The sequence below is a fragment of the Hippopotamus amphibius genome, chromosome 1 (genome assembly GCF_030028045.1).
Source record: "Hippopotamus amphibius kiboko isolate mHipAmp2 chromosome 1, mHipAmp2.hap2, whole genome shotgun sequence".
NCBI classification, from domain to species: domain Eukaryota; kingdom Metazoa; phylum Chordata; class Mammalia; order Artiodactyla; family Hippopotamidae; genus Hippopotamus; species Hippopotamus amphibius.
This window is the reverse complement of record NC_080186.1, coordinates 16,875,531-16,889,784: the sequence shown is the minus strand read 5'-3', so window position 1 is coordinate 16,889,784 and position 14,254 is coordinate 16,875,531. Positions and strand designations below refer to the sequence as shown.

Here is a 14,254-nt window from a genome sequence, read left to right as displayed (position 1 = left end):
AAAATATATATACTAAACATGCATAATATATTTTGTGTAAATAAAAAGGGATATACAGGGACTCCCCTGGAGGTCCAGTGGTTAAGACTCTGTACTTGCACTGCAGGGGGCATGGGTTTGATCCCTGGTTTGGGAACTAAGACCCCATACGCTACACTGTATGGCCAAAAAAAAAAAAAAAGGGATGTACATTATGTGTGTGCACATGCATGTGTATCTGCTTACATAATTTACATTTTCTGGAAGGATACATAAGAAACTGTTAATGGGAAGACAGCCTTTAAATTTTCCTTTTATACCCTTTTATGCTATTGGACTTTCCTACACACATGCAAAAGTATTTTATAACCTTAAAAAATGTCAACAGGAGTTAACTAAGAAGTGAGGTTATAGACCATTTTTGTTTTTTTCATACCTTTTGTGTCAAATGAATCTAAGAAATGTTATTTTAAACAGTAACATAAAGCTGAAAAAAGCCAAAGAAACACCTCGCACACAAGAAATTCTAGAGATGATGGAAAAAGCCCAAAGCCAAGGACAGAAATCCAAGGCTTCGATTCTAGCTCTACCATTTATGGGCCATCCGGATTTTCAGAATTCTTGTCTGTAAAGCAGGTATATTTAATGAATAGGTAAATGCGCACGACTCCTAGGACCAAATGAATCAAGAATGCATCTAGGCTAGATCCTGGCACACAATGAACCACACCTATAAAATGTTCTCAGAGTTGGAGGTATAGTATTAATCCTCCTACCAAAGAGCTTCTTAAGATTTGCCAGAATAAGTGGCATTACCCAAACGCATAAAGGAAACAAATATTGTACAACATGGGGAATATAGCCAATATTTTGTAAGAACTGTAACTGTAAAATAACCTTTAAAAATTGTAAAAGGATTTTTATAATTTAAAAAAAAGGAACCATAAAGCCCATTTTATATCACTCTCCTGATAGCTTTCTCAATTCAACATTAAGCTTAAGAGACCACGGACCTGAGGGTAATCTGTAGCATGTCTGGATGAATTCTTCTACTTAATATCAGTGGTTCTTGGGACTTCCCTGGTGGCACAGTGGTTAAGAATCTGCCTGCCAATGCAGGGGACACGGGTTCAATTCCAGGTCCGGGAAGATCCCACATGCAAAAGAGCAACTAGGTCCACGTGTCACAACTAAACTGAGCCCACACGCTGCAACTACTGAAGCCTGCGCGCCTAGAGCCTGCTCTGCAACAAAAGAAGCCACCGCAATGAGAAGCCCAAGTACCGCAACGAAGAGTAGACCCTGCTCGCCACAACTAGAGAAGGCCCACACGCAGCAATGAAGACATAAAGCAGCCAAAAAAAATTTTTTTTAATAATAAAATCAGTGGTTCTCAACCAGGGGCAAATTTGCCCCCAAGGAACATTTGGCAATGTTTGGAGACAGTTTTGGTTGTCACATCTAGGGGGTGTTACTGGTATCTAGTGAGCAGAGGACAGAGATGCTGCTAAACATCCTACAATCCACAGGACAAGTCCCCACAAAAAGGAATGACCTGGCCCCAAAGTGCCAAGGTTGAGAAAAATCAGTGCTAAGTGCACTCAATTCAGGAAACCTCAGCTGTTTTTGTCATAAAATTCCAAACTTCGTGGTCCACCTGGAAACTCTGGTCCTTTATTTGCATGCTAAATTCTAGGCCATCGAAGCAGCTGAAAAACTGGAGCAGGTCAGGAAATTCCTTTAACACAGGAGTTTCTAATCCCTGCAGAGTAAAGGAAATACCTTCAGAATGGAACAAACTGAAGTACTGAAGATACTAAAACGCTGATAGAGTTACTCCTTTGCCAATGTTAAATTTTACTCTTAGAGTTAAGAATAGAGAGCTTAACCTAGTTAATGAAAGGCATAGTTAGTTCACTCACCTGTATGTTCACTATTGCCCAAACACTGTATGCCCTCACATCCGCATGCCTTTGCAAAAGGTGTGCCTTCTGTCCAGTGATTTCCTACCCCTAAAGTTCAATCAAAATGCCACTTCCCTTAGCTATTTCCTCTTTGCTTTTAACATTTAAAAAAAAAAACATGAAATGTGCTTTCTTAGTGCTATCTCAAAACCAGGTGCAAAAAGGAAGACTACTCTAGCATTTCTTTCTGTTTTTAAATTTATTTACGTATTTATGTATTTACTTATTGGCTGCATTGGGTCTTCGTTGCTGGGCGTGGGCTTTCTCTAGTTCTGGCGAGCAGGGGCTACTCTTCCTTGTGGTGTGCAGGCTTCCCGTTGCAGTGGCTTCTCTTGTTGTGGAGCACGGCCTCTAGATGTGAGGGCTTCAGTAGTTATGGCTGGCAGGCCCTAGAGCACAGGCTCAGCAGTCGTGGCACACGGGCTTAGTTGCCCCACAGTATGTGGGATCTTCCTGGACCAGGGCTCGAACCCATGTCCGCTGCATTGGCAGGTGGATTCTTAACCACCGCTCCACCAGGGAAGTCCTACTCTAGCATTTCTAATGATATATTTTGATGGCTTCTTCCTCTCCTCAGAAACTATGCATTTCCTTAAAATTGGCTTTTATAGTATTTATATCCTAGCATCTAGAAGGGTCCCAAAGGCACAGGAAGTACTAAACAAACATAAGCAGAATCAACGTGAGTTCCAGCATGTAGCTAACTAGCCCCTATCCCAAAGATGAATTTCCCAATTGACACCAAGTTTGTTACAGAAGTAGATCTACAAATCCCAAAGCCAGGCTGCAGAGACAGAAAGTTTCCTCAAGACTGGGTCATGCTAGGGAAGCAGCTGCCATTTACTCTCTGCCTGTCACAACCACAGCTACTGCTCTGTCTCTGCTGTCAACCAAAGTACAGGTCTCCATACACACAAAGCCAGGATGACCTCTGTTTCGGGAAGAGCAGAACTGTCAGATGGTTTAGAGTGAGTTCTCTTGCAGGAAGATGTGCTGTAGAACAAAGGTGATGAAAACAGAGAAAGAGGAAATCAAACAGCCCTGCCTGAGAGTTTCTTACCTCTTATGACCCTGTTTTACACCTCTCAGTTATGCCTAATTTAAATTCTGACTTTGAAAACAAAGGCCAGGTCTGTTCCTATTTCCAGCTCAGCAAATGCCACATAGCTCTTGTTTCGAGCTCACATCTACTACTGATAATTATCTCACCTTCCTCAAATGCTCACTACTAAGAGCTAAAGTGGTAAATCATCCAAGGACATTTTTATTAAAAACAGAACTTTAATATTTCAAGGACATCCCAAATGAGTTACTGGTGGGGTTACAGAAGCTTCCATTCATGTCACCACAGGGAGAATCAAGAATATGAAAGTTGAAGCAATCACCTCTTTGGATACATAAAAAGAATATATTAAAGCATGTCACAAAGTGCAAAAAGGGAGGCATTCAGCAGAGCAAAAACAAGCAGAAGGCTGATTGTCCTTACAAGAGGGCAGGGAAACTCATTCTGGAGTTCACAGTCCCAGGAAATAGAGCTGCTTCAGCCAAAAAAATATTTTGATTGATTCTTATGACAGCTAGTCAAAGGCAAGCTCACAGAAAACCGAAGTTCAGATTTCCCATGACTGCAGTTGGATCTTGCAACAAAGAGAGCAGTTGTTACTGCTCACATGTAGGCTGAGCTATAAGCAAGTAGTAGGGTTTAACCAGTGATTCTGACCCCAGGCCGACATCTCTGTGCCCAAGCTCTGAGCTCCTCAGGGAGGACGGCCTGGAATTGCTCCTGCACCAGCATTTCCACAATCTGCTCCTTTGTGTGAATATCAGGTCTCAGCCACTGTCCAGCAAGCTCCTGGAGATGTCTGAGGACATCCCTGGGCCCAGCTGCATCCTCATAGCGGAACTGCCGGAACCTCTGCCTGGAGGCTGAAGGGTTGAGAGGACTCCTTCGTGGCACGGTCTCAAGGTCTTCAGAGTCTTCATCGAGGCTCTCTGGTGGAACCTGGACCTGGGGAGGTGCTATCAGGACAACTTCTGACTCCTCAGCCATCCTCTCACTTGATGATGACCTTATGTCATCATTCTGGATTTCTCTATTTTTTTGCATCTCTGGGTACCCTTCAATCTCCATTCCAGATCTGGAAAAGGATTTCTCAGACTCCTAGGCACCAAGAGAAAAGTCAGGGTCAGCAAAAACAAAGGATGTTAAAACTTCCTTGATCTCATGGATCTGGTCCAGACCTAGGTTTCATCAACTTTTCAATTTTAACAGGGTTTCTTAATAAAGCTACTAGAAATTGTTTTTGTTTCCTCTTGCTGGATCAATTGACACAATTGAGAAAATGTGTCAATAGTTTACCAAAATGAAAGATGTAGATTCTCAAAGCAGAAAGAATGAAGAATGGCCACCTTGCTGGTTGGAGAATCTTTCATTCATTTTTTCCCCCAATACAAACATATTGCCTGTGATTTGTATGGGGGAAAATCTTTAAAATCATGGGTGTTTGCTTCCTCTAACCACTTTTATGGAGCATTTGCTATGTCCAAAAGCAAATTATGAAGAAATGCTAAAATAGAGGAGAAAATGTTCTGTTCATTTACACCTACTCTGTCTTTTCTATCTCCACCCAATCTCTTTCATGATGATTAAAGAATAACAAGTGTTAAAAAATACTTTAGGAGCTACTATCAGGGTGGAGTCTAAGGCAACTAAAAAAAAAAAGGAAAAATGTCTTTATGTTAAGATCAAGATCCTAAGTGCCTGCAGTGTATGGGAAACTGAACTTGTCAGAATCCTAGTAGTTTAGATTTCTGACTCATTGGATGCTTGACAGCTCCGGGATTAGCAAACCAGCTGTAGTGGGAAGGAGGATGAGGGGTCAGGTAGGCAAATCAAATACCTGTGAAATGCTGGGGGAAAAGGGTTGTGCTTCATTTGGGTTAGAGCCCAGGCCAAAGAGGGGTTATTTACAGGAAAACCACATCCTATGTTAATTTATTTAAAAGAAAAAAAAAAAAGAGAGAGAGACTGCAAATGACAGTACAGAAACAACTATATTAATTTTCATACCAGGAATGTCCAATCAAAGATTATAACCCCTATGACCAAGTCACTTTACAAGGATCCTCTTTCTTAAATTAACACCACCTCCCCCAAGGATTAGTCCTTCCCTACTCTATACTGCAGAAGTGTTGATGTTTAAAATCCCTCCTAAGTCAAAGATTCTCAAATCCATTTCCTGGGCAACAACTGACAGAAGCCAAAAATCACAACACTGACCAGCTACCGTGAATTAAATGGTTTTCAGCTCCTAATCATCTCGTCTCTAAACATTCATTGACCCATTTTCTAGGAGCCTTGAATTGATTCTAGACCTTGCAAGGAGATATTCTTGGAGTACACCACTTCTTCTCATATCTGGGTTCTTGTTCAATCAGCAGGGTGTGCACAACCCCAAAAGTAAGTTAACTAATCCAGGGTGATAAGGACAAAAGCATAATATCTCCAAAATTCAGGGGTGCCTTCAATAAAAAGGAGATATTTAGCCAAGGAAAGGCTGGATGAAACACTGTAGGAAAGCAAAATCTTGGGAACAACTTAGGCCATCAACAGGGAAATGATTAAATAAAGTACTGTCATCCACTCAGTGGAATACTATGCAGCCTCATAAGGAATGAAGGCGGCCTATAAGAGCGGATATGAAAAGCTGTCCATAACACAGCACCCCATGATCAAGGTGCAGATCTACACATGTAGTATGATCCCATCTGGAGAAATTAAAAATACATACACATAAGCATATATGAACTGATATATCCATAAACAGTACCTGAAAGGTTGTCAAAGAAATTCTTTTTACCTCTGAGGAGCAGGAACAGTAAGGGCGAAACATTTTACATTATCTTTCTGTATTGTTTTCGTTTTAACTACACCTATATTACTTTCACAACAACTCAAGAGGAAGAAAGCTTTTCAGGTTTTCCCCTCCTGCTCAAAACCTTTCTGCATGAAAACCCCTAGTCCACTTAGAAAAACACCCTTTTACTAATTCTTCAAGTTCCTAGCACCAGAGGTCTTTACAACCCCGACTTTTAGGAACAGTCTCCATTGTCAGTAGACCAGTTTTCAAGGTTGGCTCTGAAAGATGGACCAGCTCCACGATTTACCCAGCTTCTAAATCCCATCAGTTTTAGAAGCCCACCTGCCAGACAGAATGTTTACCCTTGCCAGTTAATAACTCCGGTTTGCGGAATCCTTATTTCCTACCTGACACTGTGCTGAGCGTTTCACATTCTCTACGCAATCCTCTTAGCCACTGAGGTTAAGTTTTTGATAAGACCGCCCCAGCTGTCTCGGTTAACATCAGCCTCCGCCGCTACATTTGTTGAATTTTACCAGCCAGACACTGCGCAGCAGCGTTCCCTAATCCAATGCTCCCGATAACCCAGCAGGACCGTTACTGTCATTTCCACTAACAGATAAACTTAGGCTCGGGGGCGGGGGGGGAGAGGGGGGAGGGACTTGCCCAAGATCACAAGGCGGGACCCCTCAGCCCACTACAAAAATCCCCAGCGTCTCCGCAGACGTCTGAGCCCGACTCCTCCCACCATCTGGGCGCGGCTCAGAGGACCAAGGTCGGGCCGGAAAAGGCGCATCTGGGGCCCCAGAACTGGGACGTCCTCCTCCTCCGGAGCTGAAGTGGGGCCCAAGGCCACGCCAGGCAGAGCAGCCGGCACACCCCGCGGGCAGGGCCTCCCCGCTCCTCGGGCCGCCGCCCAGGCCTCCCGCTCCTACCCGACGGTGCGCGGGGGCGGGGGAGGCGCAGGCGGCGGGAAGGGGAGTTCACCTGCGCAGGTGCCCCTCTGAGGGCGGGGGAACGGGGCGGCTCGCGAAGACACTCGATAGCCCTCCACCAGCTCCCGCGCAGGGAAGGCAGCTCCCCGGCGCCGAGCTTTGCAGCTCACCGCCGGAACCGGAAGTCGTGCGCGCGCCCGGAAGCTGGATGCGGAGGGAGCACCGAGTGCGACGTGCCCGGTCTCTCTAGGCCTCGGCTGTACTCCGCAGCTTCATGATCTTAACCCGCGCTGCTCTCCTGGCCTCCCTTGTCCCCAGTTCTCCCGACCGTGCGGAGCTTTTTGGACGGCCTAGGGGCTTTTCCGCTAGACAAAGGATGGAAAGAGGATGAAGCAGGAATCGAGACACGCCTGGAGCCTGCCCGCAGCTGAGTCAGCGCCCCACCCTGCGGTTACACCCTTAAGCCTTTGCACCACCCAGAGGAAAGAAACCAAAATAGAGGGCTGGCTGGCTGCTGTTGGCAGACAGTGGTCAGTATGGCTTCCCGTGGAGTCACTCCAGATGGACGGAGGGCGCAGACTATCAGGTGTCTCCGTGAACCCAGATAGACCCTCCCCCCCCCCCCCCCCCCCGGTAGTCCTTTGACAGTTGGGAGAGACCCCGTGTGCGTAGGAGGCTATATCTTAGCCTTGTGTGTCTCTTCCTCAAGACTTTCCAGCTGCCGTGGTTAAGAACTGAAATTTCGAATTCTTACTAAGCTGGTTTGAATCTTAGGCACACAGGTTAAGTAGCACAGCCTGAAAGAGGAAGCGCAGAGATGCTAACCGAGGCAGCCTAACCAATTCACTCTTATTCCTGAAGGGAAGGGACTTGGACGCCCCATTCGGCTTCCAACTGACCTATCCAGAATGGGACGCGCTAGGAAATGAAGAGGGGCGCCTCAGTGCCTCCTGCTGGGTTATCACCCCAGAGCCAGTGTCCCTGGGGAAGGAAAAATGTGCCTTTGGTCTTCGCGGCCACCACTGGTCAGTAAGCTCCTAGATGGCCAGGTACTCGAGCTGGTGGTTGGAGAACCAGGGCTCCTTGCCCTGGCCCCACCCCTGCCTCCCCTAGGGACTGTGAGCCCTTCTCCCACTCACTCCTCCAGTGCAGTTTCCACCCTTACCTCCTCTTAGCCTTGGTTTCCCAGTCTGTAAAATGAGGGGGTTAAACTAGAGTAAGGACTTCCAATTGTCATTCCCCCCCTTCCATTCTTGGGTTCTTTGGGAATGCTTCAGCACACTGCTCAGGTGAGAGGAATGGGGGATGCGGGGGACAGCCCTTTGGGTCCCATAGCAGCTCCAATTTTATAGGTTTATAAATTTATATTAAAAGTATATATGTTGGGACTTCCCTGGTGGCACAGTGGATGACTGCAAGCTCCCAATTCAGGGTGCCTGGGTTCGATCCCTGGTCAGAGAACTAGATCCCACATGCATGCCGAAACTAAGAGTTTGCATGCCACAACTAAGGAGCCCGCCTGCCGCAGCTAAGACCTAGCGCAACCAAATAAATAAATAAATATATTTTTTTAATTTTGTTTATTTATTTATTATTTTTTGGGGGGTACACCAAGTTCAATCAACTGTTTTTATACACATATCGCCGTATTCCCTCCCTCAACTCCCCCCCACCCTCCCTCGAGTCCCCCCCACCCTCCCCACCCCAGTCCTCTAAGGCATCTTCCATCCTCGAGTTGAACTCCCTTTGTTATACAACAACTTCCCACTGACTATCTGTTTTACAGTTGGTAGTATATATATGTCTGTGCTACTCTCTCGCTTCGTCTCAGTTTCCCCTTCACCCCCCGCCCCCTCCCAAACCTCGAGTTCTCCAGTCCATTCTCTGTATCTGCATCCTTGTTCTTGTCACTGAGTTGATCAGTACCATTTTTAGATTCCGTATATGTGAGTTAGCATACAATATTTGTCTTTCTCTTTCTGACTTACTTCACTCTGTATGACAGACTGTAGTTCTGTCCACTTCATTACATATAGCTCCATCTCATCCCTTTTTATAGCTGAGTAATATTCCATTGTATATATATGCCACATCTTCTTTATCCATTCATTTGTTGATGGGCATTTAGGTTGCTTCCATGTCCTGGCTATTGTAAATAGTGCTGCAATAAACATTATGGTACAAATTTCTTTTGGGATTATGGTTTTCTTTGGGTACATGCCCAGTAGTGGGATTACTGGATCATATGGTAGTTCTATTTGTAGTATTTTAAGGAACCTCCAAATTGTTTTCCATAGTGGCTGTACAAACTTACATCCCCACCAACAGTGCAGGAGAGTTCCCTTTTCTCCACACCCTCTCCAACATTTGTTGTTTCCAGATTTTGTGATGATGGCCATTCTGATCGGTGTGAGGTGATACCTCATTGTGGCTTTGACTTGCATTTCTCTGATGATGAGTGATGTTGAGCATCTTTTCATGTGTTTGTTGGCCATCTGTATGTCTTCTTTGGAGAAATGTCTATTTAGGTCTTCTGCCCATTTGTGGATTGGGTTATTTGCTTTTTTGGTATTAAGCTTCATGAGCTGCTTGTATATTTTGGAGGTTAATCCTTTGTCCGTTGTTTCATAGGCAATTATTTTTTCCCATTCTGAGGGTTGCCTTTTAGTCTTGTTTATGGTTTCTTTCGCTGTGCAAAAGCTTTTAAGTTTCATGATGTCCCATTTGTTTATTCTTGATTTTATTTCCATGATTCTAGGAGGTGGGTCAAAAAGGATCTTGCTTTGATGTATATCATGGAGTGTTCTGCCTATGTTTTCCTCTAGGAGTTTTATCGTGTCTGGCCTTACATGTAGGTCTTTAATCCATTTGGAGTTTATTTTTGTGTATGGTGTTAGGAAGTGTTCTAATTTCATTCTTTTCCATGTTGCTGTCCAATTTTCCCAGCACCACTTATTGAAGAGGCTTTTTTCCATTGTATACTCGTGCCTCCTTTGTCAAAGATAAGGTGCCCATATGTGTTTGGGCTTACTTCTGAGTTCTCTATTCTATTCCATTGATCGTCCTTTCTATTTTTGTGCCAGTACCATACTGTCTTGATCACTATGGCCTTGTAGTATAGTTTGAAGTCAGGAAGCCTGATTCCACCAACTCCATTTTTCCTTCTCAAGATTGTTTTGGCTATTCGGGGTCTTTTGCGTTTCCATACAAATCGTAAGATTTCTTGCTCTAGTTCTGTGAAAAATGCCATTGGTAATTTGATCGGGATTGCATTGAATCTGTAAATTGCTTTGGGTAGTACAGTCATTTTCACGATGTTGATTCTTCCAATCCAGGAACATGGTATGTCCCTCCATCTGTTTGTGTCGTCTTTGATTTCTTTCATCAATGTCTTAAAGTTTTCTGCATACAGATCTTTTGCCTCCTTAGGCAGGTTTATTCCTAGGTATTTGATTCTTTTGGTTGCAATGGTGAATGGGAGAGTTTCCTTAATTTCTCTTTCTGCTCTTCCGTTGTTAGTGTATAGGAATGCAAGAGATTTCTGTGCATTAATTTTGTATCCTGCTACTTTACTAAACTCATCAATTAGTGCTAGCAGTTTTCTGGTAGAGTCTTTAGGGTTTTCTATATATAATATCATGTCATCTGCAAAGAGTGACAATTTTACTTCTTCTTTTCCAATTTGGATTCCTTTTATTTCTTTTTCTTGTCTGATTGCTGTGGCTAAAACTTCCAAAACTATGTTGAATAATAATGGTGAGAGTGGACACCCTTGTCTTGTTCCTGTTCTTAGAGGGAATTCTTCCAGTTTTTCCCCATTGAGAACGATGTTGGCTCTTGGTTTTTCATATGTGGCTTTTATTATGTTGAGGTAATTTCCTTCTATGCCCATTTTCTGGCGAGCTTTTATCATAAATGGATGTTGAACTTTGTCAAAAGCTTTTTCTGCATCTATTGAGATGATCATATGGTTTTTATCCTTCAATTTGTTGATATGATGTATCACATTGATTGATTTGCGTATATTGAAGAATCCTTGCATCCCAGGGATAAACCCCACTTCATCATGGTGTATGATCTTTTTAATGTGCTGTTGGAGTCTGTTAGCTAGTATTTTGTTGAGGATTTTTGCATCTATATTCATCAGTGATATTGGTCTGTAGTTTTCTTTTTTTTGTGACATCTTTGCCTGGTTTTGGTATCAGGGTGATGCTAGTCTCATAGAATGAGTTTGGGAGTGTTCCGCCTTCTGCAATATTTTGGAAGAGTTTGAGAAGGATAGGTGTTAGCTCTTCTCGAAATGTTTGATAGAATTCGCCTGTGAACCCATCTGGTCCTGGGCTTTTGTGTGTTGGGAGTAAATAAATATTTTTAAAAAGTATGTGTGTTGTGGCTCTGCATAAGATTATTGTATCTGGGGCTTCCTAGGTGGCGCAGTGGTTAAGAATGTGCCTGCCAATGCAGGGGACATGGGTTCGATCCCTGCTCCAGGAAGATCCCACATGCCATGGAGCAAATAAGCCCGTGCACCACAACTATTGAGCCTGGGCTTTAGAGCCCATGAGCCACAACTATTGAGCCCATGTGCTGCAACTACTGAAGCCCACATGCCTAGAGCCCTTGCCCTGAAACAAGAGAAGCCACAGCAGTGAGGAGCCTGCGCACCACAACGAAGAGTAGCCCCCCACTCACCATAACTAAGGAAAGCCCAGGCACAGCAAAAAAGACCCAACACAGCCAATTAAATAAATAAATAAATAAAAGATTATTGTATCATTCAGGGCAAAATTTAAACTTTGTACTTTGCCCTCCTCCCTCATCTTTCCCCACCCTCCTGTTCACTCCACCTGCTGACACACTGGCGTTCTTGTTGTTTTGCCAACCTGACAATCTCATCTTCACACAAGATCATCTTCACCTCTTTTGCTTACCTCTGCTTGTAGTGCTCTTTCCTGAGATCTGCTCATCCAGGTTCTAGCTCAAATGTAACCTCTCTAGAGCAGCCTTCACTGCCCTGCCCTTTTTTTTTTTTTTTTTTCAGTGACCACGCCTTGACAGGTGGGATCTCAGTTCCCTGACCAGGGACTAAACACATGCCTCCATGAGTTCAGTCCCGCAGTGGAAGTGCAGAGCCCTAATCATTGGACCACCAGGGAATTCCCTGCCCTGCCTTTCTAAAAGCGCGCATCCAGTTCTTTTATAGCCTGTTACCCTGTTTTTATTACCTGTTTGTTTTTCTATCTCATCTACTAGAAGCAGGGTCCACAAGGCCAAGGACCTTGACTGTCCTCTCACCATGCCTCCAACACATACAACTGAGTGTAGGCTGGGTAAACTTTCACTGAGTGAATCAATGGGCAAATGAATGACTAGAGAAGGCTTAGCTTTTATGATAAAGCTAATCTGATAATGGCCAGCAGGGACATAGCTATAGTTTAACAAAATTGGGTTTATTAACTTGCTGCAGTAAGGGAGACAACATCCAGAGGAGCCAAACAAAGGAAGAAACAGGGTTATCACAGGATTAGGGGGGAGGGTGGAATTTAGGTGAAAATGAAAGGAAGCAGTTTTGATAGGCTCAAAGCAAACCTAACTGTGTGGAGAGGGGTTAACATTTGACTTGGGCTGAGAAGCAAACTCGTAGTCTTGTTTCCTTGGACACCACAAAGTTAAGATCAGTACAGACTATTGTGTCCAGAAACCCCTTATCTGAAGCTCTGTACCTGGGTTGGTCATCCAGGCTGCTTCTCTGTGTCAAATCTGGCTCCAGTCCACCAGACAAGAGGGGAATGTTCTGTTCTCCCTGACATGATTTCAAAGTTTCTGACAGTCTCTGATTTTTAGGGAATAAGGTTTCTCAGCACTGTGTCTTTGGTGTTAATTGACGAAAGAAGATTTGACAGCTTCACATTTGACAGGAGTCCCTGGATGCCTCAGTCACTTGGATGTGAGGACCATCAGGCACTCCAGGCTTCCCATCGCAGTATGACCCCAGCTCCCTGGGCCCCACACCCCTCTGGGCTTCCATTAGAACACTGAACCAAGTCTCCATCCCTGCTTCCCGTTCACACTGGACTCCCGAAGGCCTGGCCTAAGTTGGGGTCATTCTCCTCTGCCCATGCCCTGCACAGAACACCAGTAGGTGCTCAGACCGTGACCATTGAATCTGTTGATAGGTTTTCTTTATTTTTTTTAAATTTTTTTAATTGAAATATAATTGATTTACAATATTGTGTTAGTTTCAGGTGTACCACACAGCGAGTCATTTATACATATATATGTATGTATCTATTTCTTTTCATATTCTTTTCCGTTATAGGTTATTACAAAATATTGAGTAGAGTTTCCTGTGCTATACAGTAGGCCCTTGTTGATTATTTTATATATAGTAGTGTGTATATGTTAATCCCAACCTCCTAATTTATCCCTCCCCCCACCTCCCTTTCCCCTTTGGTAACCATAAGTTTGTTTTCTATGTCTGTGTGATAGATTTTCTAAATGGAAAGAAAAAGAAGTGGATGGAAAAAAATTGGATGGAAGCATATCAAAATGATAGAAGCAGCTGTGTAAGAGAAGTGGGAACATGGGTGATTTTTACAGATCTTTCCCAAAGTGGAAGTGTCTAAAACATAGCCAATATGAGTGTTCTGAAAAGGAAAAGATAATGGAATTGTTGACTCTTAAGATTAAAAAAGTGAATTTTTTTAAGGTGACCATGTTGTTTTTCTTTCTTTTTGAATTAACAAAAAAAATTTTTTTTCACTTGAGGTATAGTTGAAAAAAATGAATTATTGACACTTCAGTGATTTTTAATTGAGAACTAAGTTGTTGACATCATGTGATTAAAAAGAGCTTTGCGGGCTTCCTAGGTGGCACAGTGGTTGAGAATCCGCCTGCCAATGCAGGGGACACGGGTTCGATCCCTGCTCCAGGAAGATCCCACATGCCGTGGAGCAGCTAAGCCCATGCGCCACAACTACTGAGCCTGCGCTTTAGAGCCCGTGAGCCACAACTATTGAGCCCATATGCCGCAACTACTGAAGCCCACTCACCTAGAGCCCGTGCTCCGCAACAAGAGAAGCCATGGCAATGAGGAGCCTGCGCACCACAACAAAGAGTAGCCCCCACTCACCACAACTAAAAAGAAAGCCCACGCACAGCAAAAAAGACCCAACACAGCCAACAAAATAAATAAATTAATTAAAAAAACAAAGAGCATTGCAACGCTGATCCTTTATCACTTTTAAAAGAGAACTGAAGTATTGATGTGCATCTTCAAAAAGTGGATTGTTCTTCGTGATTTAGAAAACAAAAACAAAAAGTTGTTGGTGTTGATATGCTAATAATTACTCAAGAATTAAATTATTGACTACATAGTTTTTAAAGGATTTGAATTCTTGATACTTGCAAATTTTTGAAAAAGAAACGAATTATTGATTGAATTGTTGGCACTCTTAGGCAAGATGTCTAACTTCCTGTTGGCCATACATGAGAAGGGTGTCATAGCAGCTCTCAT

General features: G+C 43.6%; 1 protein-coding gene across 2 annotated transcripts; it reads right to left on the bottom strand.

The window, feature by feature from the left end:
- Positions 1-1,387: 1,387 nt before the first annotated feature.
- On the bottom strand, positions 1,388-7,159 carry LOC130831209 (SCAN domain-containing protein 1-like). 2 transcript variants are annotated; one of them, XM_057699072.1, is made up of 3 exons: positions 6,791-6,900; positions 5,774-5,805; positions 3,213-4,104 (listed from the first exon to the last, which is right to left on the bottom strand). In XM_057699072.1, the coding sequence occupies exon 3, from the start codon at positions 4,072-4,074 to the stop codon at positions 3,646-3,648; it is 429 nt and encodes a 142-aa protein (XP_057555055.1). In that variant the 5' UTR covers positions 4,075-4,104; positions 5,774-5,805; positions 6,791-6,900; the 3' UTR covers positions 3,213-3,645. The 2 variants fall into 2 exon arrangements, 1 of the variants encoding a protein (XP_057555055.1); XR_009048012.1 differs by lacking the exons at positions 3,213-4,104; positions 5,774-5,805 and adding an exon at positions 1,388-1,741 and having other exon boundaries at positions 6,791-7,159.
- Between the last annotated feature and the right edge of the window lie 7,095 nt (positions 7,160-14,254).

Excerpts from the sequence above, each read along its gene's own strand:
- LOC130831209 (XM_057699072.1), bottom strand. The coding sequence starts at position 4,074 with ATGGAGATTGAAGGGTACCCAGAGATGCAAAAAAATAGAGAAATCCAG.